Source organism: Acanthochromis polyacanthus, chromosome 7, assembly GCF_021347895.1.
Source record: "Acanthochromis polyacanthus isolate Apoly-LR-REF ecotype Palm Island chromosome 7, KAUST_Apoly_ChrSc, whole genome shotgun sequence".
Taxonomy (NCBI): domain Eukaryota; kingdom Metazoa; phylum Chordata; class Actinopteri; family Pomacentridae; genus Acanthochromis; species Acanthochromis polyacanthus.
This window is the reverse complement of record NC_067119.1, coordinates 11,413,581-11,438,000: the sequence shown is the minus strand read 5'-3', so window position 1 is coordinate 11,438,000 and position 24,420 is coordinate 11,413,581. Positions and strand designations below refer to the sequence as shown.

Sequence of the window (24,420 nt, the reverse complement as noted above, 5' to 3'; positions counted from 1 at the left end):
TATTGTACTTTATTAAGAATGGCAGTAATTTTTAAAATATTTGTCCTCGCTTATAGGAGACACCCATTAACACTTAGAATCTGTTGATACGCCCACAGATAATCAGTTTCTATTACTGCTGTGCAGTGTGACTAAATTATTAAATTTTGATCTTAAAGCAACATATTTAGTTTAATTAGCATAGTTAGCTTTTGATAATGCTTGTAGTTACTGAAAACCAAGAACATTTTCAACAGTTAAGCTATGATTTAAAAGTATCCCTGTGACAAGAAAACTGCAGGAGGAGTTCTGTCTCCTATTTAATCTTTGCCAGCTAACTGCACCTGACGGATCCCTGAGAAAATTGCACGCCGACAGCCACCGGTTGGAGATTGTGTCATGTGAGGGTGCTAACTGTCAGCCAGCGTTACTTTGTACACTCTGTCAGGCTGTGGTTAAATTATGAAAAAAGCACTGCGGTCAGCAAGAATACAACCCTTTAAGGCAGCGATACCACAGACACATCTTCAGAGATGGCATATTGCCTTCAGCAGGAGAGGCAATAATGGGGAGAAAATCTTGACACACTGAAGGTATAAAATTCTCCTGCAGAAGCTCTAACAGGATCTGCTTGTAGATCCCAAAGCTAATAGGCTCCTTTCCAATCTTATTAGTCACTGAATGATCAAATATATTTGGATCTTTATGTGATGATTGGATATTTGGTAAAATGGCTCTAAGAGCTGGGATTACCAGTTTGTTTTCCTCCAAAAATTACATGAAAAAATTAATTTGACAAAGCCAGAGTTCTGTTAGTAAAAATACAAACATAAGGGAATTTAGTGAAGTGATTATCTGTGAGAAGATTCTTGAACCAATTAAGTGCTGATGTTGCTGCTATTATCCTGTTTCCAGAAGTATATGAAAAAAAATCCACTGGGAGAGACTGACATGATATTTTTCTACAGCCTGATTTTCAGATCAGAAGTTGGACATTTTAATTGGGCATAAATCTGTCAGAGAAAGTGTAGAACTTACATCGAGGCTTCCCTAGTTTCCATGATTTTTTTTTTTTTTGAATGAGTTGTGTCATTATAATCCTTAAACTGCTGAATTCCACTGCTGCTACATCTTGTTGAACACTTACATTTTGCAGTTTTACATTTCAGTTGTTTCAAGTCAGTTTCAGTTAGGTGAAAGGGCTACACATTTTACACCACAGACTTTCTATTTGCTGAAATGGATTTTTGTAGATTTGCTGCTTTGTGAAAAAGAAAACGCAAAAGCCTGGAGTAATTACTGGATTCTTACAAGAAGAGTTTTTTCTTTTAGTTGTTACAACTCACTGAGTGTGAGGGAGGATCTCTATGGAATACGAGCCACTTGTACATCATGTATTAGTAAATTCTTATTGCTACAATGTGAAAAAAAATCCAAGGATATATGTATTTAATTTTTTGGTTCTTGGGCATTATTTCAGTCTATTCGTGGAGTATACAGATTGTAACATACCTGCGTGCCAACAAAATGCCATCTGTCGAATCAAATAAAAATATCAGTTGTTAGTTCACTCATTAAATAAGTTTCAGTCTCGCATTTCTGTTTTAAATATCTGAAAATGTAGTTTTTAAACCTCATAGTTTCTCTTCGCGTTGCCAGGCAACATCAAGCTAAATTGGAAAGGGTTCGGAATACTGAACTCTGAGTTTTAAATTCCTAAAAAGTTTTGGAACTGGGAGAGAAACAAACAGATTGTGGTCAGTCTAAACAGCAGCGAACAGTCATGAATTACATCAAAATTATTTACACGGTGCTTTTTCCTGTGCAGATATACGATCAGTTTCATTACAGATTAGGTTATTTCAAAAGTTTCATCTCTCCTATTCTGGGTGTTGATTTGAATTCAAGCTACTATCAGATAGATACTGTTGTAGTCAATTTGTGTGGTTGCGACTGAGAAGCTACTTATCCTAATTTTTGGTTGTGGTGAAAGCTACGCTAGCTTTAAGATCTTAAAGAGTTACCAATGCTATCTTTACCAACAATTTAATAATCCTGCATTAATATATATATCCGCAATAAAACGGTTTTAGGTGTCCAGTTCAGTTCCATCCATAATATTCAGTGGCTGTAGGTATGAAATTCAAGAACTATTACAGATTGTGTTAATGGTAAATTACCACAGGTGATGGGTACAAACTGGGCTTTGATGGTGGCGAAACAAAAACAAAAACTCTTGTTTAGCGTCAACTTTGGCCCTGAAAAAAGCTTCCAAAAGTCCTGCAGAGACCTAAATAACTGAAGGCTGGCGGAACTAAAGCTGATGATAGACACATCAATACTAAATTAACATTCACACAATTTTATTCAGTGATTTATTTCTGCAAACAAAAAAAAGTAGCACATATGAATACTTTTCTTCCTTCAGTTGAATAAAACTGAGCCTAAACCCGTCAAGGAAGAAAATCAGTCGCAAAATATGCTGTAATTAGTATGGGCCTTTTATCAGTTTCATGTCTGTCACCGCCGTTCATATACTCTGGACAGACTTCTAATCTAATCTGTATCCTGTAACCTCTAAATACTTTGACAGATTTCCCTGAGCGTGTCATGTAGGGAAAGTAGATTTAGTGAAACTATCCACCAGGACCACAGTGAAAACAAAATCTACAGTATTCTTCTGTGGAAGAAGGAAAAGGTTACATTATTTATGTGTGACAGGTTCCATGTGTGAATGGGACTTTGGAGGTTTTCTTTGAGGATGGTCTTGTCTCTTCCATCTTTTGTCCATTATGTCTTGAGCTGATATATCTGAAAAGAACTGCTCTGTGGAAATCTTCTCTTCGGATCGCGCCAGAGAAAAATTCTCAGTTATTTGTTTTTTATTTTATTCTTTCTGGAAGACTTACAGTACAGATAGAGTTTAACAGATTGGATCCTGCCAGCTCGGTTACGGTTTTAGACACGTGGGTTTAATAATTTAAAATACCTTCCTGTCTTCAAACTGCATCGAACTGTGACCGGAGACTCAAGGCTTCATCGAATCCTTTTAAAAAGTTTATTTGTTCACGGACGAAACAATACCCATAAACTCCAAATGCAATATATCTATGTATTGTGAAAAACATTAATATTACATTAACATTGAAACTTTTGCCCTGTATTCTGAGATATTTTTTACAAGCCACCAGCTTAGATTGAGTTTCAGAATTGTAAATGACAGACAGAAAGACAGAGAAAATGCGTAGTGATGAGGAAAAAAAAATCTATTTTCACGTCTGTCATGTAACAATTGTGTTCTGGAGAAGGGGGGTGAGCAAAAGAATCGTGTTAGTGAGTGGAAGCAATGAAGTAAATTAACTTAATTTGATAAACAGTAGCACAAAAAATCTAGCCAGAGTGACATGGAAGCTGCATTTCCTCTTGCATACATGGCAATTACAATGTAATCACTTTGACATGTACTGAATACAGAGCGTCACCTTTTTTAAAATAAATTGGCAAATATGTAAACAAATACATCATTAAGCTTTATTTTTACATTGTTCCTTGAAGCCTGTGACACCTGAGAAGCGAAGCAGTGACTCATATTTATGCTCGAACATCGTACTTTGGGTGGAGAACTCGCGCGAGAGTAGTTTAGAGAAGACACCCTGACAAGTGGGGCTTCAATTGCTCCATCACGACATGCACAGAGACACATTAATGTAATAACTGCTCAGAGGGGCACTTGTGTCTGATTGCCTTTGAGCATCTCTTATTGACTGAGTAGCTTCCAGTTACGTGTCCTCCCTTGAAACAGACCCAGGTACATTTGCACACGCTGTCACACACACTCTCGCAAACAGGGACTCACAGCTTCTCCTCCACCCTCCATCCTAAGCACCCGATTAGCGGCCACACCTGGCCACCTGCCTCCAATCAGAAGAGAGCGACTGTTTCCATGGTAGCCAGCGACGGACAAATCCAGATGCGGCTGGGGGGTCAGAGATGATGGATAAAATGGAGATTGACTGTGATTTTGTGCGGATAACAGACGGGGAGTTTCTGTTTCAGTGTGTCATCTGCAGAAACAGCTGGCTGTAACTACATGTAGACAACATGTATGAACTACACCTGAACAGACATACACAGATATGGAATATATGTACGTGCACTTATTATTTAACCCTCTGAATCCCAAGTACTTCTGGATGTTTTTTGTGTTATTGACTGATTTGTGTTCATTTTTATCCAGAACTGAAAAATGTCTTTTGTGCAACATGACACAGTCCTAAAGCCATAAATCATGAATGAAGAAAACCTAAAGTTGAATTCCTCTGATTAATTATTTTACAAAAAAGTCACAAAACCTGAAGTTAACATGTACAACTTTTTTTTCAGGTGCTACCAGTACTCAAAAAAAGATTGACTCTGCAAATTATGGATATTATACTTCTTACATTTCTATTTTCTTCCTGTACCTTTTTCCTTTCTGCTTTGTGAGAACACAACACAAAGTCCATGAATTTTTGTCATGTGACCGCTGGTCACAGTTGAGTCACTAAAGGCTTCACGGATGTGAAGAAGAGGGCAGAATTTTTAGTTCTTTTACAGAATATAATTAGAGCAAACTCTTTGTTTTTGCCAAATTTTTAAATAAGACATGTAAAATAAAGTGATTTTGATTCAATATCCCAATTCTAAGCTTAGATTTGGTTTATTTTCACAAAGAATCTGCACATCATGCACAATTAGTTCAAGGACTATCAGAAAGTTAGAAATCTGAGGATTTTTAAAAGGTGTTTTTACAGTGCCTGGCTCTGAAAAAATCATTTCATATTTGCAACATTTTCAAAGACAACTTTCCTTTCCTGATCGCAGGGTTTTTTTTTTGTTTCAAAGCGTTAATTTTTTTCTTTCCCACTAATGCCAAAACATACATAATATTGACAAGAAACAAATAACACAGTTTACCTCACATGTACATCCTCGGATAAAGACTAGAAAAAAATTAAAATTGTGTTTTGTAAATAAAAAAGTAAGACAAGTAAAGTAATGGAAATAGACTATATTCTAATATACTGTATTTTCCTGTATTAAGACATTGTGGGCCATGTTACAAATCAATGAGCAGTACAGCTCAGAAGTACAACTGTAATTTAATGTTTTTTTCACCACTGTGATAAAACACCCTGATTTGTCATGTGTCTTATTTGCTGTATTAGTGAAAAGTACACTTTTATAGTTTCATTAATCCACAGTGTCTATTCACAGTCCATTGGTACACTGAGATTTAGATTTCATAGTGAACATAGACAAGCTCACCATTGAAAGTGACATATTCTTGTGAAAATATGACGCTTCAGTGGGCAAAGAGTGACACATGCAGGAACAGCCTGGACAAATGCACTGGGCCTGTGCTTGTATCATTCATTCTATCCTAAGGCATCACATCCTGGGACCTTTGCCCTTTCACTCCATCTGACCCCCTTCTTTCACCCTATCAGCAACCTTTATTACCACAAATCAATATCAACCACTGAGAGCAAATCATACCTTTCACTGCAAGCCAATTTTTGGTTATTGACCAAAACAAGCATCAGACACTAGTTTTGTGTTGCAGAGACGGATTCCTTTCTATTTAAGACTGACAAAGATGGTTACCATAGCGATAGAAGGCAATTTGATTGATTTGGTGTCAACAAAAATAACTTGACAGACAGACTGAGACACAAATACAGCCATTCACAGAAACAGACGTTAAAAAAAGACGCTTTGTTTTAAAATTAAAACCGCAGCGGAACACAAAAAGTGACGCTTTGTCACTTCTTGCCGTCCACATGTTGTCCAACTGTTGTCAGCTGTCAGGGTGACTTCCATTCGCTCAGTAGAATCCTTCCAAAATCATTTCATTCCAGGACTGAAAAAACAGTCGATATGATCTCATTGGAACAATTTCCTCGTCTAAAAATGAGGCATTTTGTCCTTTTATACCAGCCTGACCATTACTCTGTTTGACATTCTTTGTGTTTGCTCAGTGTAAAGTCGATCCCAGGCAGTTTTTTTCCCGTCATTCTTTACCCATCCACAAGGGCTTGACTGAAAACACAGACTGTGTTTCAGCATCACCTTGCTTTACATTTACACACCGTCCTCCTGTGGGAGCTTCCCAGTACAACCAGGCTACTGAGCAGCTCCACTAGAGCAGATGGGATTAAGGGTGAAGGCTGCTCAGAAACGGTTGCCCTTTTGTGTTTTTTGTTGCATTCAGCACAGAAATGACAAAATTATGCCTTGTCACGCATAAGGGCAACAATCGGGGCAATGCCACAGCTCAGGCTCAGCACCAGAGCTGTGCTTACTGCAGCAGATTGGCATCAGCATTCATTTACACTTCATCATAAATCATATATTCATCAGTTACTTGACCACGAGGTGAATAATTCCATCCATTCATATAGTCACAAATGCACAAATTCTTGAAAACATTCACTTTTTACTGTACGTTTGCTACTGCCTTCATACCAGCAGTGTTTACAGTTTCAGCTCTTTTCACGACCAAACCTCCTCCAAATGCGTTCAAAGTGTTTGCTGGTTAAATAAGATCTAAGTTCTTAGTTTGCTGGGATTAGATTAGTCAGATTCCCAGATTTTTTTTTACAAACGCCTCAGCGACCAGAGCCTTTTCTGCCGAATGTGGTGCCATCCAAATGGAGTAGCTGACTTCTGAAAGTGGTTAACACAGACTTTCCAGCTTTATTTAATATTTTGTTAATTTCAACAAAAGAAAATCTTTTTTTTTTGGTCTCAAACTGCATTCAAGATATTTTTGCAGCAGTTGCATGAAGTCGGAGACTAAATCTAAAATTTCAGTTTTTAAAATGTGAAGTTGAGTGGTTTAAAGGTTCTATGTATGGGATGTTGAACACTGATGTAGCAGCAAACAACCATTTGATATAAGAAAGTTATAGTAGAGTGGAAAAAAAAAAGTAAAGTTGTTCAATATTGTTATTTACCTAACGTTTGCATTTTAGCAAATGAGAGATAAATGCAGTGAAAATAGGGTTATTTGAATTGACAGCAACTTATTACAGGTATTCATGGTTCTCATGCACACCAAAGTTCTGGCTGTAAATGAAACACAAAGGAAATCAAGTGTTTTGTTCCAAGATGCTGGTGCTCTGACGATATCCATTAGTTTGAAATGTCACATACAGCACCTTTAAACACAGACTAAGTCGTACACAGCAATATTATCTTCTGTTCATCACCACCCTGATGAAGACATGATGGTCTGAAAAATTTGGGAATGTGGTGTTGGAGGACACTCGTGTTACTTTTCAAATCTTGAATCCCCCATGGTGTTCAAGGATCTTAAAGTCACAAAGTTCATCAGCCTCTTTACGCATCCGTCCAACACTTTTGTCTTGAGTAACTTCTCTAAAAAATACCCTGCCAGATTGCCATGAAATTTGGCAACAGTATTCATCCCACCCCCACCCATAATGCATGCTAATTTAGTTCTGCTGTTTTGAATTCCTGCTGTCACAATACAGAATACAGTACACGCATGTAGGAGGGCTTTTGCAACAACTGTCATTGTTGGCAACGCTGACGCAAATTCACTTTTTTGTTTCAGAGTAACGGACAACATCTTCTGCTTCTTGGAAAGTGAATTATGTCTTTTTTTTTTTGTAAATGTTGGAAAAGAATGCATCGCTGATCCTAACTTTGTCATGTGCCTCTCTTCTACTTTTTCTCTCCTCTCCAGCATCACTATCTTCGGTACCGGGGCCAAGTGGCTGTCTGTGCTACAGGAGAGGAACCTGAAGCCCTGTGAGTTGTGGTCGAGGCCGCAAAACGGCACCAACACCTACACGAGCGCACACACAGACATCCACAGACACACATGGACACACACATAACAAGCGGGCACTTGGAGAGAAAATGCACACATGAACACGCACAGAACTCTGTTCTGAGAATGGGATTTGGAACAATAAGAGCAGATGGACGTAATAATGATTATAATAGTGATGCTTTTTAATTCTAAACGTCCTTTATTCCATTTACGGCGCAAATCGACAGTTTGCCCTGTGCTCTGGTGTCTGACACTGAATCGGAAAGGATAAAAGTGCTGTTATGATAATTCGTGAGTCACGGATCGGTCCAGCTAATTGCTTTCGGTGACACAGCTCTCTAGAGAGAGAACTAGATCTCTGGAAATAATCAGTCATGCCAGCGCTTATTAGCCTTCCTGCTAACCTTCATACATGCCTCCCTCTTGGCTATTTGTTTGCAAAAAAAAAAGTCTGTTTGGAAGCGCATGCAGAAATTAGTACAGTTTTTGCTCTTCTGTAAAGTCCATACTGTATTGTATTGGAACAAAGCACAAGTGGTTGGTCTTCAGGTCTCATTTTGGAGCAAATTCAAGGCATCAAGCAGTGCCTATTTTGATGGTATTCCAACTTTGTGCCCCGGTTCACGCTGTTGCTAGTGCAGTTGTTCAGAAATATTGGTTCATTTAGTTCATCTACATAATTAAATGCTATAGTAAGGCTTTTGCACTTTTGTTTATCACACATCGCCTTTCATTGTGCTTCCTCTGCATCCTTCCTTTTAGTCTCTGAGACTCCCATCTAAATGTAGAATTAGCACCTACACCTAATGCAAAGGACTTTGTTTCTTACTTGTCTTACTCTTTTTCAACCTTTCCTTACTATCTTTTCCTTTCCTTTCCTCACCTCTCCTAATGTTAAATTAGCACTCATAACCCTTGTTTATTGCATACACAGTCGCTGTGTGTCCCAGCGCGCGATTTATAATCACCACAAATCTTTATTCATGGCTTCTGCTTTGTGTGTGTGTCTGTGTGTGCATCTGTCTGCAATTTTTAAATTAGCTGAACACATTCCCAGTTCTGTTGCTAAACAGGAAGGCATGAAAAACAAAATCTTAACAAAAAAAACACACAAACCCATTGCTCCCTGTCAGTCTCTTTCCTCTCCCCCAGCTACCCCACCCCCATTAGCCAGCTAGCCACTTGATCCAGTTGGCAGTGTGTGTGTGTGTGTGTGCGAGCATTTGGATGCTTATTAGAGAAAGAGAGGATGGCAAAGGGAGATGTGTGTGTGTGTGTGTGTGTGTGTGTGTGTGTGTGTGTGTGTGTGTGTGTGTGTGTGTGTGTGTGTGTGTGTGTGTGTGTGTGTGTGTGTGTGTGTGTGTGTGTGTGTGTGTGTGTGTGTGTGTGTGTGTGTGTGTGTGCAAGCATGCCACCACTGGGCCAGGGGGGGATAGGGGGAGCTTCTTCACTGGCTGCCCCAGTGGAGAGGCCCTTTTCCCTGGGCTGACATTTGGACTGGACACCTGGAGGCATGGTGGGGGGTAGCAAGAGTCCCCACTGTGTGCGTGAGTGTGTGTTTATGGGGTGAGGGTCGGCTTGCTGGAGCTTATTAGTTCGCAGAATGTTATTGGCTTGTGGTTTGGGCATGTGTGTGTGCAACAGAGAGCGGAACTTGAGGATGATGGCTAAAGGTGTGTGTGTGTTGGTACATGTAAGCTGGTATGCTCTGTCACAGCAGGGTGACAAACGGTAATAACACACCATGTTGGGGTGCTGGGAGCCACAGCTGTTAACAGGTGCATGCTCATTTTCTAAATTCTATGTGTTTGTGTGTGCACATTCTTAATTTGGCTGAAATGATTGCTGACTCTGACTGGGTTAGATTTATTTCCTCGATACTGGGGTCGCTATAACTGAATTCCAGCACCGATCCTCAAAACTACATCGTTCTGTTTCACAAATTTCTGACTTAATTGGCAAAATATCTGCTCGAAAATCGCAAAGGCAAGCCACGTTTTGTCCAAAAAGTGATGCAGAGCAATCAAATACATTGACATACTAATAGGACTCATACTGCACAGTTTATATGCTATTTTTGATTAATCTTTTACCTCTTTCTATTTTGCTTTCTCTCCCAGCGGAAACACACAATCTCCAGTCCCTCCACACTATCTTATCTACTGGATCTCCCCTCAAACCTCAGAGCTACGACTACGTCTACCGCTGCATCAAGAGCAACGTGCTGCTGGGCTCCATCTCAGGTGACTGGCAAATGCCAACTCTGTGAGACACATTTTGTCGTTTTTCAAATTCTTTATTTCCATTTTAGGTTTCAGATTGAAGCAGCCATTTCTCAAACCTTGCATGTGTTGCAGAGACACTGACCGTTATACACAGCATGCCATTCTTGTGAAATGAAACAAAACATGTCCTGTACGTGAACAGATAATGGAAAAATAACGTAAACTGCAGAATTCACCAATGGATAATTTGAGAGGCTCATTATCATTTTATTATGACTTTTGTCCCATTACATTTGTATCCTGAGCGTTTTTCAGTGTTGTTGATTTGGAATTTGAGCTGCCCTCTTAAAACATGTGCACACTATGACATGGATAGGGCTGTGAACACAAAATATAAAACAAAATAACTCATTTTATGTGTTGATATTAAGAATAGTTTTGTATTAGGAGTAGAACTGTAGATAGATAAGAGTGAGACACGCCACAGATAAAAAGAAAATGGCTTTGGTTTATAACACAAGAGTCTGATGCAGCTGTCTGTTGTTTTTCTCAACTTTGTCAAGTGTCAATCACAATTTCTATCAGACTTTAGTGACACACTGGTGACAGTTCTGACAAATGTCTCTGAAGCCGGTTTTCCTGTTGCTAATATGAATACTTGTTAATATTACAGTAAAACTTTCTGATCTACTTTCTGTTAATAGAAGAATCAGCTAATGCTGCTATTATGCTAGTTCACCATGCTACAACCCCAATGACTGAATATCTCTCTCTTTTTCGCTGTTGTAACATTATTGAGAACATTATCAAACATTTTTAACATGAAATAGTCAAAGCTTATTATTTATGTACCGGTCAGGGAAAACATTATGACCGCCTGCCTAATATTGTGTTGGTCCCCTTTATGCTGCTAAAACTCCTCTGACCCAGTGGGGCATGGACACAGGACCTCTGGATGGTGGCAGGGAGTCCTGTGGGTGCTGTGGGTTGCAGGATGGGACCTACTTAGATCAGGCTTATCCTGGAACATCCCCCAGATGCTCAGTAAAATTTGGATCTGGGGAGTGTGGAACCTGGGTGAACAGCTTAGCTCTGTTGTGTTCCCCGGGCCATTCCTGATCAGTTTTTGTGGTGTGTCGGGGTGCGTTGTCCTGTTGAGGGTGGAAGCTGGCATCAAGGACTGCTGTTGCCATGAAGGAGAGGGAGCTGAGGACCTGCAGTGTTTAGGTGGGTGGTACATGTCAAACATCCACATGAATGTCAGGACTCGAGGTTTCCCAGCAGAATGTTGCATTATAACAAGATGATCAATGTTATTGGTCATAATATTCTGGCTAACTGGTGTAGATTTACATTTAAATTTTATATGTAAATGCTTCCTGCTGTCCAGACTTTTATTTAGTGGCATACGTTCACCTCTAATTAAGATGTATTGACTGTACTCTTAATCTATTATGCTCACATAGAAAGAAAAATCTGGTTGTTTGGCTTCTTTTTAATTTGGCTCAGCCCAACTGATGGCTGCAATATCACTTTTTTGGGTTTCTTGTTGTTTGAGGGTTTGATTATTGTTGCTTGGCAACTGAAATGAAATCGGCTGTGAGTCTGAAAGACTACTGTTTCGATATATTTCACTGGGACCCTCAAACATCCAGAACTTAGGATGTTGAACGATGGGGCATTTTCAGACATTGCAAGCTTTAAAAGCATAGAAATTCTAAGACATGTCTTAATTTTAGTGTTATAATAGTGTGATATTTGCTTAGCAGTAGCGTTTTGCTTTATTTCTTGATAACATTATGATTGTCTATAAAAACAACAATGCCCCCATCCAGAGGGCACAAGGAGTCACTTTGATGACTATGAAAATCATGTGAATTTTATGTCATGGCTAACAGTTGGACAGTGCTCTCTACCTCTGTCATGAAAACAACAAATGAGGGAAGTAGAGTTCCATATATCTGTAGAATCAATTCCAAGGAGCATGGAAGCTGTTCTGGCAGCACACTTTGGCCCAACGCCTTCATAAATCACTTTATGTTGGTTTTATCCTTAAATTTCTCCCCCGTCTGTATGTTCAGTTTAAAAACTTGAACCTGTTTGTGCCACTTTCTCGAGAACCACTTGTGCAAAATAAAGCAACAAAGCTTCTGCGACACAAACACAAAAGGAGTGACACATACAAAGAAAATTCACACAAAATAAATTGTATAGGACTGTGCATTTTTCCTCACCACCCACAACACCACCACCTACCCATGCATACTCATACACACACATAGACCCTCTCAGCCCATTGTGATGCTGACAGGGCAATAGAATGCTATCTGTCTCTCTCTGTGAGTCCTGAAACGTTTAACATTTAGCACAGCCTGGGTGACTGACGTATTACACACACACACACACACACACACACTCACTCTTGCACATACTTGAATAGCAGCTTGGAGCGTCACGCTTGCACACAGTCATTGTGAATGACAGCCCTAATGGACATAGCATGTAGCCTCAAATGTGCACAGGCACAGATGCAAAGACACACCTGGTCACAATGACTTACGAGTCGAAAAAGCGGACACGAGCATCGACTGAATTGTCAGTCACAAGGTGGGTTATTTTTGTCGTCAAGTCCTCCATACCTCTGCTTGTCTCTGCATGTATAAGGTCTTTATTTATACTAGCAAGCATTATAAAATGAGACGCTTATAGTAATGACCAAGGCTGTGTGTCTGATAATAAAAAAAGTAGATAAACTGAAAACCATTTGGAATCATCTATCAGAGGTGTAATGCACAATGTTAATTCATATTTTAATGAAAGCTGAAGCCTTCATTGTGGAATTTTAAGCAAAATATTGCACACATAGCACAAAAAACAAATGTCCCCTTCAGCTGAGGCGATTTTTAAGGTTACAGGGTGTATTAGTATCATACTTAAAATACTGAATAAAGAAACGGCAACCTAAACTGTAAGTTTGTTGGAGATAGGAGGTGGTTTGGGACTAAACCCAAGAGCTTTTGGCCGGCAGTCAGAGGCCGTCCAGCAACTTAAAGGCTGCAGGTGTAGGTCCTGTTGAATTTAGCAAGACGCTGAGCCTGTCGGACTCAAGTGATGACTGAGAAGTCTGGTTCTTTGGGTTTCTGTGTGTGTCTTTCCAGAGTTAAAGCTGAACATACTAAATTAATGCCGCTATCTTCAACAAGCAAAGAAATAATTAATTCTATAGCCTCTAAACAAATAAATTATTTAGAAACAAATTAAAATGACTACCTAAACTGCTTTTGTAGCATTGTTCAACAGAATAACAAAATGATCTGCTCTCCCAGGTTTTAGTACCTTGGTGAGTGCAGTGTTATCGTACATGAACAGAATGGTGGGCTAAAGCTGTGAAATAAAACCCAATTTTTTATTAATTTGGAATTATCCTTTTGGGTTCCGTGTGAATGTGAGAGTCAGAACAGCTCCAGTCAGTTTCCTCCTTGTCGCCAAGGGCAACAGCAGGCTGCAACCCTGTTGGCTGCCAACCGACCTAACCTTGACCCCCAAGGTCAATACTCTGTGTGTGTGTGTGTGTGTGTGTGTGTGTGTGTGTGTGTGTGTGTGTGTGTGTGTGTGTGTGTGTGTGTGTGTGTGTGTGTGTGTGTGTGTGTGTGTGTGTGTGTGTGTGTGTGTGTGTGTGTGTGTGTGTGTGTGTGTGTGTGTGTGTTCTTGGGATTTATCACAGCATATGTGGCTGACTGATGGTCGCAGTGACATATGCGATGGGCCCCTTTGCCGATTTCACCCTGTGCGACTGTGTGTGTGTCTTTGTGTTAATGTGCTCGAGTTAAAATGTTTGGTTTGGGGGAACTCTTTTCTGAGACGGTGTGTGTGTGTTTTCCTGTCAGCAGGTATGTCAGACCCCTGTTGCTTTTCAATAGGCGATTTTAACACTTTCACTGCTGGATTTCCTCAATTCTAATATACCTCCGTCTGACTACCCATATGTCTTCTCTTCTCTTCTCTTCTCTTCTCTTCTCTTCTCTTCTCTTCATTATACACTGAAGATATGAACGCATCTGCAGGTTAGCTGCGTAGGTTGGTTGGTTTGTCTCAGTTGATGGCTTAGTCTGACCCCAAACTGTGCCAGAGGATGTTCAAAGCTCCGACACCTACCACAAATGAAAGCACACTCACACACATAAATATATACACACAAGCTGAGGAGTTCAATGAAACCTTTTGCTTCTGTTCCGAATAGTTAATGCCGTTAGGAGTATCAGATCTGTGTGATAAGTTACACAGACAATACGCACACATGCACTCTGAATGGCAAGCGATGGAAGGAATGCCAAGAAAGCGACTTTTGGCTTAAAATACACTTCTGTGTCTGCATGTGAGTGTTTGTGTACCCACCTATTAAGGTGAGCGTAACAATAAAATAATTGCGTATCTTCCCACTATAAGTGTGTGTTTAATCAGAAGACAAAGTTCCCATTTCCTCCTGGGAGCCAATTAAAGCTCAATAAAAAAATACTGGCAGAAAGAGAGAGAACGGGTATAAAGAACAGAATGAAATGCAGGAGGAAGGAGCGGTAGAAGGGCAGAGAGAGCAGTTGAGAGGAAGCGAACAAGATGGATGGATGGAGTCTGTGATACAGAGAGAAGCGAACAATGGGAAGGGAGATGAATGGAGTGCGTCAGAAACAGTAGATGATTGGAAGGTAGAAAGAGACAAATTGGTGTGTGTGTGTGTGTGTGTGTGTGTCTTCATGACTGTTTCAGGAATGAGCTGCAAAGGAGAGAAAGAAATCCTATATAGGTCACTGGAGGTGGAGCAGGGTGCCAACACTGCCAGTTTGTGGTGTCAAAGCATAAGATTGATACCAGTGTTAAGTGTAGTTATATCACTCGGTCAAGGTTCACTGATGTTTTGATTAGTTGTGTGACTCAGGTACGCCTTTTTTTAATGTTGCTTTGCCGTACTGCACATTTGCAGGCCTTGTAACTTCAATGAAACAAAGTAGGAAATGTACCGAAATGGTCAAAAGTGTTGGTACACTTCGAACCTCTTGAACTGAGCCTCTGGTCTTCCTGGAAGTTTTCTGTCATGCATACTTGCATGTGTTATAAGAACAACTTCTAAAATGGCCTTTGCAGAATCGTTGATAAGCCCCAGAAGTGGCGATGAATAGAGATTTTCTCAAGCATACCATTATCTTCAGCTGCTATCGTAGGTGTATATGATCTTAGAATTTGTCACTCTGCCTATTTAAGTGGAGAAAACTGATCATTGTGCTGTTTGGTGTCATTGTGTGCATCACAGTGAACCCAGACAATAGGAAGAAAAGATAAAGAAAAAAAAACATTGTAAGACATGGTTAAAAACCATTTTCAAGCAGCTTAATGTTCCTCTGATCAAGGCTGCTCATATTCTTGTAAAGTTGAAGGAACATGGCTGCGAGAGGAAGCCCTGATTTATTGCATTCTGAATGAAACTCCATTGGAAAAAAGTCCCAAGAAGAAAGCCGTTTTCAAAGAGAAACATAAAAGTGAGACTAGAGTTTGCTAAAATGCATCTTGAGCTTTTTGGTAAATTGCATCAGCTCTGTGTTCACAGAAGAAAAGTACAAAACTTTAAAGAAAAGAACGCTATCCCCACTGAAACGTGGTGGAGGCTCAGTTATGTTATGGGGCTGCTTTGGTGCGTCAGAGCACAATGAAATCAGATTATTAAGGTGCTGTGGAGCGTAGCATACTGCCTAGTGTCGGAGAGCTTTGTCTTCGTCGCAGCTCATGGCTCCTCCAACAGCATAATGACCCAAAACATCTGAAAGCTCCCAGGAACGGATGAGGAGAAAACACTGGACCGTTCTGAAGTGCCCCACGATGAGTCCCAATCTTAATCCAATTGGGCATCCATGGAAAGAGCTGAAAGTCGCAGCTGAGAGAAGCCATGCATCAAACCTGAGAGAACTGTAGCAGTGTGCTGAAGAAGAATGGGCCATATTACCAGTGGAGAAGAGTAGAAGTCTTAAGGGATACCAAAAAAAAACAAAACACTTGAGTGCAGTGATGGAGTTTGTGCTTCAGATAGTAGGTTAGAGGTTTCAGGATTTTGTTCATATCTTTTGCATTTGTTCGAAATATTAAAATAATGTATATCAACAGTAAAGTACCTTCTGTATGAATATAATCTATTCACGTCTGTGTTGGAGTTTTGTAGAATTAAAGTTAAAGGCTCAGTTATATTTAACCTAAAGCTGCATTGAACTTGAACTGAAAGGTCACTCACGGGGTAAGTTAACTCCCCAGCGAGCTAACAGACATAGACCCTGACATTTTATCACGTATTTCTAGGTGATATTACATTTTAGCATATTCGCTCTCCTTTTATTGCCCTGTTTTGCTTTTCTTTCACTCCTGAGAAGAATATGTGGGTTTGTCGCAGCAAGAGCTAATGGAGGGTAAAAAGTTCAATAGGTGCTGGGGAATCATCACTGCAAGCCACACTTTTCACATTACACATCTTTGTCTGATTCATAGCCGCTATTAAAAAAAAAACCTGTGTCTTTTATTTGGGTATGGTAGAGCAAAAGACTCTTTTCACCATGAGAACCCTACATTAAGTTGAAGTGATGTGTTTATTTCCAACCATCAACCAACAAAACCCCTCTGTTTTTCTATTCTCCCAGGTGGCACAGACATAGTGTCATGTTTCATGGGTCAGAACCCAACAGTTCCTGTGTATCGCGGCGAGATCCAAACAAGAAACCTCGGCATGGCTGTGGAAGCGTGGAGCCCCGATGGTAAGGTTGACTAAGAGATCTACACTGACAACAGGGTCGAGAGATCACTATCGGGTTTATAAGGAAGTAGCAGGTTTGACTCCAAGAAGGGACGGTAGAAATCATAATAAGGAGTGTTTAAAAGTATAAAACTATTGCCGAGACGCCCTTGAGCAAACTTCCCATCTGCTTCTGGACCTGTTAATGTAACAGACTGTAGTTTCTGTGAGTGTATGTGTTTGGATAAAGTGATGTTAGCCATGGCTGGAGAAATTGCAGGAGTAATTAGTGAGGTTTCCCTGTATAAATACAGTTACAAACTTCAGGGAAACACTTTTTTTTTTTTATGAACAATCCAACTAAAAAAATGTTTGTTTTATCTTGCTGGGAGTCTTCAAAGCCCTCTGTTTTTTCTCATTGATTTCAGTCCCTTTTTCCCCAGCTCCCTGCTGCCGGCTGCACTGGCATGTCTCCACCACCTCAAAGGAGAGTGGATGGAGGGATAATTTAAAGGCAGTTTTGTAGGAAGAGCTTGGGATTATTTTAGTCTGTCTTTAAGCCTATAACACCGTCCGGAGGGAGGAGGTTACGGCTGTGTGAAACCACACACCAAAGTGTATCAGGTTCTGTGAGTGTGGGATACACTTTTTGTTTTTATCTGAGGAGGATTTCTACTGTAGCTGTTTGTGTTTTTATCGGTTTGTGTGTGTGATAAAGTACACCTGAACCCTCTAACTTATATATCGTGTGTGTGTGTGTGTGTGTGTGTGTGTGTGTGTGTGTGTGTGTGTGTGTGTGTGTGTGTGTGTGTGTGTGTGTGTGTGTGTGTGTGTGTGTGTGTGTGTGTGTGTGTGTGTGTGTGTGTGTGTGTGTTGTTGGCAGGTAAGCCTGTATGGGGAGAGAGTGGGGAGCTGGTCTGCTTGAAGCCAATCCCCTGCCAGCCAACACACTTCTGGAATGACGAGAACGGGAGCAAATATCATAAAGCATACTTTTCTTCATATCCTGGTAAATATGCTAACATCAGATATAAGTAGGATCTTACAGTATAGATTCACGATCGACTGATTTGACTTTTTCAGGCCCAGTGATGATTATTGGTGATTAAGAAAGACAGATGATCGATATTTTGAACCGAAAATACACTAAAAGTTATATTTTAACAGCATGTGATAGCAGGGAACTTGACATTCATAACTATGATACTTAATCAGTAAGGATTAATAGAACTGGATTTAACAGACTGAAGACGCCAGAGCGACAATAGAGAAACACAGCTGGCTGTATCAGAGCCAAAGCATTTCATGTGTTTTCCCAGTAATGGTTAATAAAATAGTGATACCGATATCTTGAAAGATTATCTAGTCTGTCCACGTCTCTGTGTTTTCAAATAGAGACTGCGTTCTGTTAAACTTTGCAGAATTCAGTTAATGGTTTAACTGTATTTGTCTTCAAGCTGCATTGAACTCCAACTTAAGTTCACACAAGGGGAAAGGGAGGTTAAAAGGAGCGTTTTTATGCTCCTTTTAACTTTTAAGATGTAGTAAAAATGCCACATATGGCACCGATTGTCAGCCAGGTAGATAAAACTGTCGATCCCAAGTATAGAAACAGCTGAGCAATATTATGCAATGTCCCTGTGATAATTTTTACTTGAATTAAACCTGTGAAATCAGATTTTATAGCTGCATAAAGCAACATAACCTTAAAATGCTTTTGTTCTTTTATCACCACATGCGTTCTTGCTGTTATTTTACACTGGTTGAAGCTGATTTGAAAGATAATCCTGTTCTTCCTCTCCAGGGTTCTGGGCCCACGGAGACTACTGTAAAATCAACCCAAAGACAGGGGGCATCGTCATGCTGGGCAGAAGGTCAGTCATTTACCTTCCTACTCAGGGGAAAGCTTCTGAATGATGTTGTGAATTAATTCTTTAGTGTGATGAGAAGAGTAATGTAAACATTCTTTTCCTGATACGTTTGGCACATCTCTACATTATATGGTACAGAAAGTTTTGTAACCAGCTCCAACTCTGGAGCTGCTTTATGGCACGTTATAGGATTGTTTTTATGTCACAGAACACCTCAGAAGCTTCAGTCCTTCCAGGAAAAATGGGAATAAACCAAAAATGTAGAGATATACAAGTCCAGAAACATAGAAACAAACACATAGTTTCCTTACTGTATATGTATAAAAGAATCATGAGCTTATGGAAGCTGAAATTGTTTCTGTACGCCGGTATTTTTCTTTGCATTGCAGTGAATGATGTGTGGTGAAATGTATGATGTGTGGCAGGACAGCTTCTCAGTGACAGACTGTGGAGTTCTGAGTCTCAAACTTTGTGTTTGTTCTGCAGCGATGGTACACTGAACCCCAACGGAGTCCGATTCGGCAGCTCAGAGATCTACAACATCGGTGAGTCTGGAAAACATTACAGGTGGGGCAGGGTGTGGGTGGAAGACAGGGTAAAAAGAAAGGGCAAAAGCATTTTTGTGACCTTAAATTGAGTCACCGTGCTCTTTATGTTGGATAAAAATAAGCATCATCTGTTTTAGAAAGTCTGTTCACTTGTCATTACTTGTTCAGTCAACCGAAAGCAGCAAAAGCAGACTTTCCTACAGGAATGCAGTGTTTCTGTGCTTAGCTCTGAGACTCACTCCTTTTGCTCTTCTCTTCTTTTTTTTTTCTTTTAATTGTTGCTCTCTTCCTCTCTTCACCTGTCACCTCTTCTTCTCTCCTCTGCTCTCCCGATTTTTGTTTTGGCGTGTTTGTCCTCTAATCCGCCCTCTTCTTTTACTCTCCTCTGCAGTGGAGGCATTTGAGGAAGTGTCAGACAGCCTTTGTGTTCCTCAGTACAACGCCGACGGAGAAGAGCGAGTTATTTTATTCTTAAAGATGGCACCCGGCAAGCCCTTCAGTCCGGAGCTGGTGGCAAAGATCAGAGGAGCCATTAGAAAAGCTCTGTCTGCCAGACATGTGCCTGCCCTGCTGCTGGAGACCAGAGACATTCCTGTAAGAGAAATCTGAATATCAGTCAGACATGAATAACCCTGTCAGATTATTCCTGTCTTGAATGACGAACCTTTTTTTTTATTGTCACCCCTCTGCAGTATACCATCAGTGGTAAGAAGGTGGAGGTGGCTGTCAAACAGGTGATCGCTGGTCGGGAGGTGGCGCAGAGAGGAGTGTTCTCCAACCCTGATTCACTGGACCTCTACAAAAACATTCCTGAACTGCAAAACTATTAGCACTGAAGAGAGGACCTGCAGAAGACGACTGCTTGTCAAAAATGTTGCTTAGTTTTTAAATTAACTTTATTAAATTCACAGATATGCGGGAGAAGTGCAAAGTGCATTGCAGGGGTAGTTTACACAGGCGCCCTGAGCTTTACACGGGGTAATAAATGTGTCTGTCAAAATAGTCTGAGAATAACAAATAATATGTACATAAAATAAGAAGTTGATGATATCAGGAGAGACTTTAAAAACAGGATGTATACAGTTCCATCGGCTTGCTTTCAATCAAGTCATCAAACACTTGCTTCCAGCTCCTACCATCTAAATGTTGATCAGAGTTTGGCTTCGGATGCGATGTGCACAGCAGCGCTTTGCACATCGCTCTGAAACCACCAACAATGGAGATGTGAAGTGTAGCATTAAGTGCTCCGCTTTGGTTTTCGCAGTTTGATTGTTATCAGCCTGTGAAGAACCATATCTCTGTCTATCACCTGCTTCTAACCCCGACGCCGGCTCCAAGTGCCCCACGATAAAATCCGTGGAGGTTTGCAGATAAACAAACGCCTCGGTTGTGGATCACATCACCATAATACGGTTATGTGGCGCGTGTTGCTTTGTTAATGTGTATATACATATGAATATATATTTTTTGGACTGTGACATTGCCTAAACATAAGTATGCATTTAACAGTCACCTGGACTTATTAACCAAAGTGAGTCGAGGATTTTCTAGAGTCGTAACATGTCAGTTGTTTTAAAGAACCAGGGATCCTAGATAAACTAAACTTTTGTCACAACCTAAAAAGGTATGGATTTCCTCTGTGGTTCAAGCTCAAGTTTAAACCTTTATTTAACTTTTAAACCCTTAATTCCATAATTTTCCACCCAAGACACAAATAGGCCTTTATTTATCCAGCCACTCTTCAAACAGTTCCTTCACAACATAAATGTTCTTTTATTCACCTTTTCTTCATGATATGTGGCAAAGGATTAAGTAATGCCATTAAAGATGTACGACAGACTCAGAAGACGTTTGTTTCCATTTTCCCCAAGAAACAACTAATTGTGGAGAAGTCACAGATCAGATCAATCCACATCAGTTAAACCGGAGTAAACATTTCACACCGATACACATTTCCTCACGGGGGTTGTGTTTTTCTTCTTGTTCGTCGTTTGATTTTTTATTCTACTTATTTTAAATATGAGGTTTAAATGTAAGTGTATCAACTGGAAAACTCTACTGTTCATCTTTAATGTCATATTCACTGCTTACTTTGTAAAAAATGTGTTCTTTAAAGGTGTCCTGCGGAGTGTCCGGCTACTGCTGAGCAATGTTTTCACGAGTGGGGACCTGTCTGGTGTATGCGTCTTGCATGTGCATTAGCAAACATGGATATAAACAGCGCAGTTCCTTTTTCAGTGTTTTATGAGGTTTTTCTGCCTCATGAATCTGCAAAGTTCTTTTTGGAGAGAAATACGGAATGTAAACGACTTAATTTGTCTACAAGAAAACTCAACAGGATACCTCTAAAGTCAAATATAAACAGGTTCTCTATGAAGAAAGGAGACAGGGATCATAACTGGATAACTGTACACTTTATACACTTTGCGCACTTTAGTATTGTACTGAATATGTGACAACGTTTCTGATGAAATCTGGGGAAACATGGCAGATCCACTGGACCATTCTTTAGTATGCATGCTTATTTTTTGCAGAAAACATTTCTTATAGAGGCCAAGAGTTTGTTAATGTAATTCTGGGTGTTTGGTTCTTCCACCTGTAGTGAATTTGCAATGTCAATTTGACTTGTTTTGGTGTTGCAGAAAGTTTAATGAATCAAATGTGACGGTTGTCCTTGGATCATTTCTACAGTACATGAATTGCTCTTCTACGCAACAGCATGATAATGATAACTGTCTAGTTGAGAGGTCATTTGGACGTGAACACCTCTTGTTTGCACACCTTGACTGGGTTGAGTTTTTCAGGGGAATATTTGCATAAGAATTCACTTTTAAGCTGTGTACCGTGGGAGATTTTGCCGCAAGCATGGGTGCGTTTTCCTGGTTGACAACGGTCAGCGACCCAATAAAGTGAGGCCAGTCTGAAAGCAAACTAACAGTTCTTTTTGTTACCAGACTTTTAGCATTTAATGCCCGTTGCAGATTCACAGTATGTGCATCCACGTTGTTTTCCTAAGATAAACTGGAAGACCTTTTATCTGAGGATTTCTAGACCGAGTACGGATGTAAGGAGTTCCACATGATTTTAGGTCAACATTTGTTTTTTTTAAACAGCTTTACTACAATTCTGCCTTCTGAATTCTGGCACAAAACTCTCCACCATCTCAAAAGTAGATGCCAAATAGTTTTTAGTTTTCTTGGACAAGAATGTTTAGAGTGATATGCATTTTGTTTCCTGTGTCTGTGGTGTACAGCCAATCACATACTCTCACTACATCAGCTCCAGCTAGCGGCGTGTGATGAGCACTCAGCATAGGGTGAAGAATAAAGAACCGGCAGAGTGATGGAATAACTGGAAAAAGTCTGCGAGTTTGAGTAATTGTATTTGTGTGTGTGTGTGTGTTTTAAGGAAGTGTGTAGAAGCCAGTCATTTTGACAGACGGCTCCTTTAGAAATAAACTTGGCAGTTTTAAAGCTCCCTGTAACCTTTATAAGTGTGAACGCTCAGACCTGCCAGTCAGCCAAACTTCAAAACACACCAGAGAGGAAATATATAAAAATAGAAAAAAATGAGACTTGGTAAGGGTCCAGTTCCTGGGTGTGAAACGTCTAAGTTATCTGGTGTGCTTGTATTTTATGAATTCCTACCTTCAGTCAGTCTAACTTGAGAATATGTAGAGGAGATGGGAGGGTAGAGAGAGAAAGGAAAGAGGAAGGGGTTGATAAATGAAAAGCTGAAGTGTTTACCAAATTCACAAATAATAACCATCTGATGAACGTCAGTGATAAGTGCCATGCAGTCCCAAAGGAGAGGCTGTCTGCTGCTGTGGGTTTCATCCCAGTAGTCTCGTAACAGAACGCATCACAAACCAGAAAATGACTGCTAACGGCTCGATTGTTCACTTTGTACTTGACAGAGGTTGACGGTTAATTCAATCCAGATGCAATCAGTTTCAAATGTAAGATGGAATGGACACAGACTAACGATCACTGCCTGTTCTGACCTGTGCTGCTTGTGGAAGTGTTTCCCACACAACTTAAATAAACTGAAATATATGGCCTTTTGCTCATTTTGGTTATATGCTTGACAGTTTCTTCCCCAGGATCCAGCAGAGAAGTTCCTATTTGGCCTGTTTTTACATGTTTGGGTTGCAGGGGTTGAACAAACAAGATATAACCTTTCAATTAGTGAGCTTTAGTGGTGGTGGCAGGTGGATTTTGTTACTTTAGAGTTAGGATAGTAGATTTCATTTATTTCTTGTTATACAGAGCTAAACTAACAATTGGCTTAAATAACATTTACTATAGAGATAAGAATGACAACTATTATGAATAAAGCAAATAAGCATATTTCCTACATGTCAAAATATTGTATTTAACCACTGTATTTACTCCTCTCCTGTAAATAGAAAATAAAGTTTTATATCTAGAGGGATTTGCTCTGGCTTGAGCATTTAAATTTATTAAGATTGCATAAATTTTTAGGCAAACATCAAGTTCTTCAAGCTAATTTAATGCTTTCCTCAGCAGTTAGAGGAGAAAGATTTTTTTAAAAAAAGCATTGTTGAATCATTTAAAGAGGAAGAAGAACATGCAGAATTCCACAATTTTTCACCTCAAGCGCTGAAGGGGTTCCATATTTATCGTCTCATCTTCATGGATCCATCCAATTTTAGGCTTTCTTACTTAGAAGATTTGTCGAATGTTCTATTGTTCCTTCCTATTGTATCCTACCTTCCATGCTCCAATTATTCTCAGGTGACAGCATGCTCACTTCTCACCCTGGTAGGAGACTTGTTAAGTCTAAGCAGGTTCCCGAAGGGGCTTTCTCCTGAACGTCTGATCAGAACATCAATAAAGAGCTTCCATAGGATTCCACTGACATACTTGTGTGCAGACATCTTGCTGACAGAAATGTAGCAGAGACATGTTTAATGTCGACGTGAAAATGAAGTGCATTACCCAGTTGCTGTCATATTTAAATGTAAGTGGAAAGGACTCTCTGTTTTATTGTGGTCAAAGGAATCCGAATCACCATGAGGAGTTGAGGAGAGTTTTATTTTTTGTAGTGCTTTCAGTGTAACCCAAAAGAATTCTGTTAAGCAGGGATACTAGAGGAAGGGAAAGGAAAAGCCTGGCATTAATATATCCCAGTAGGTTGTTTGTGCAAGCAGGTTAGTCCAACCAAG

The 24,420-nt window shown here is 40.0% G+C and overlaps 1 protein-coding gene across 1 annotated transcript in view; it reads left to right on the top strand.

Moving 5' to 3' along the window:
* aacs (acetoacetyl-CoA synthetase) overlaps window positions 1-23,301 on the top strand; it is a 49,174-nt gene extending 25,873 nt beyond the window's left edge. The window contains exons 11-18 of the mRNA XM_051950745.1: window positions 7,733-7,797; window positions 9,943-10,065; window positions 16,722-16,840; window positions 17,702-17,822; window positions 18,618-18,687; window positions 19,171-19,229; window positions 19,624-19,826; window positions 19,925-23,301. Coding sequence (XP_051806705.1) covers window positions 7,733-7,797; window positions 9,943-10,065; window positions 16,722-16,840; window positions 17,702-17,822; window positions 18,618-18,687; window positions 19,171-19,229; window positions 19,624-19,826; window positions 19,925-20,062 — 898 coding nt within the window. The 3' untranslated portion in view covers window positions 20,063-23,301. The remainder of the gene's footprint in view (window positions 1-7,732; window positions 7,798-9,942; window positions 10,066-16,721; window positions 16,841-17,701; window positions 17,823-18,617; window positions 18,688-19,170; window positions 19,230-19,623; window positions 19,827-19,924) is intronic.
* The last annotated feature ends 1,119 nt before the right edge of the window (window positions 23,302-24,420 follow it).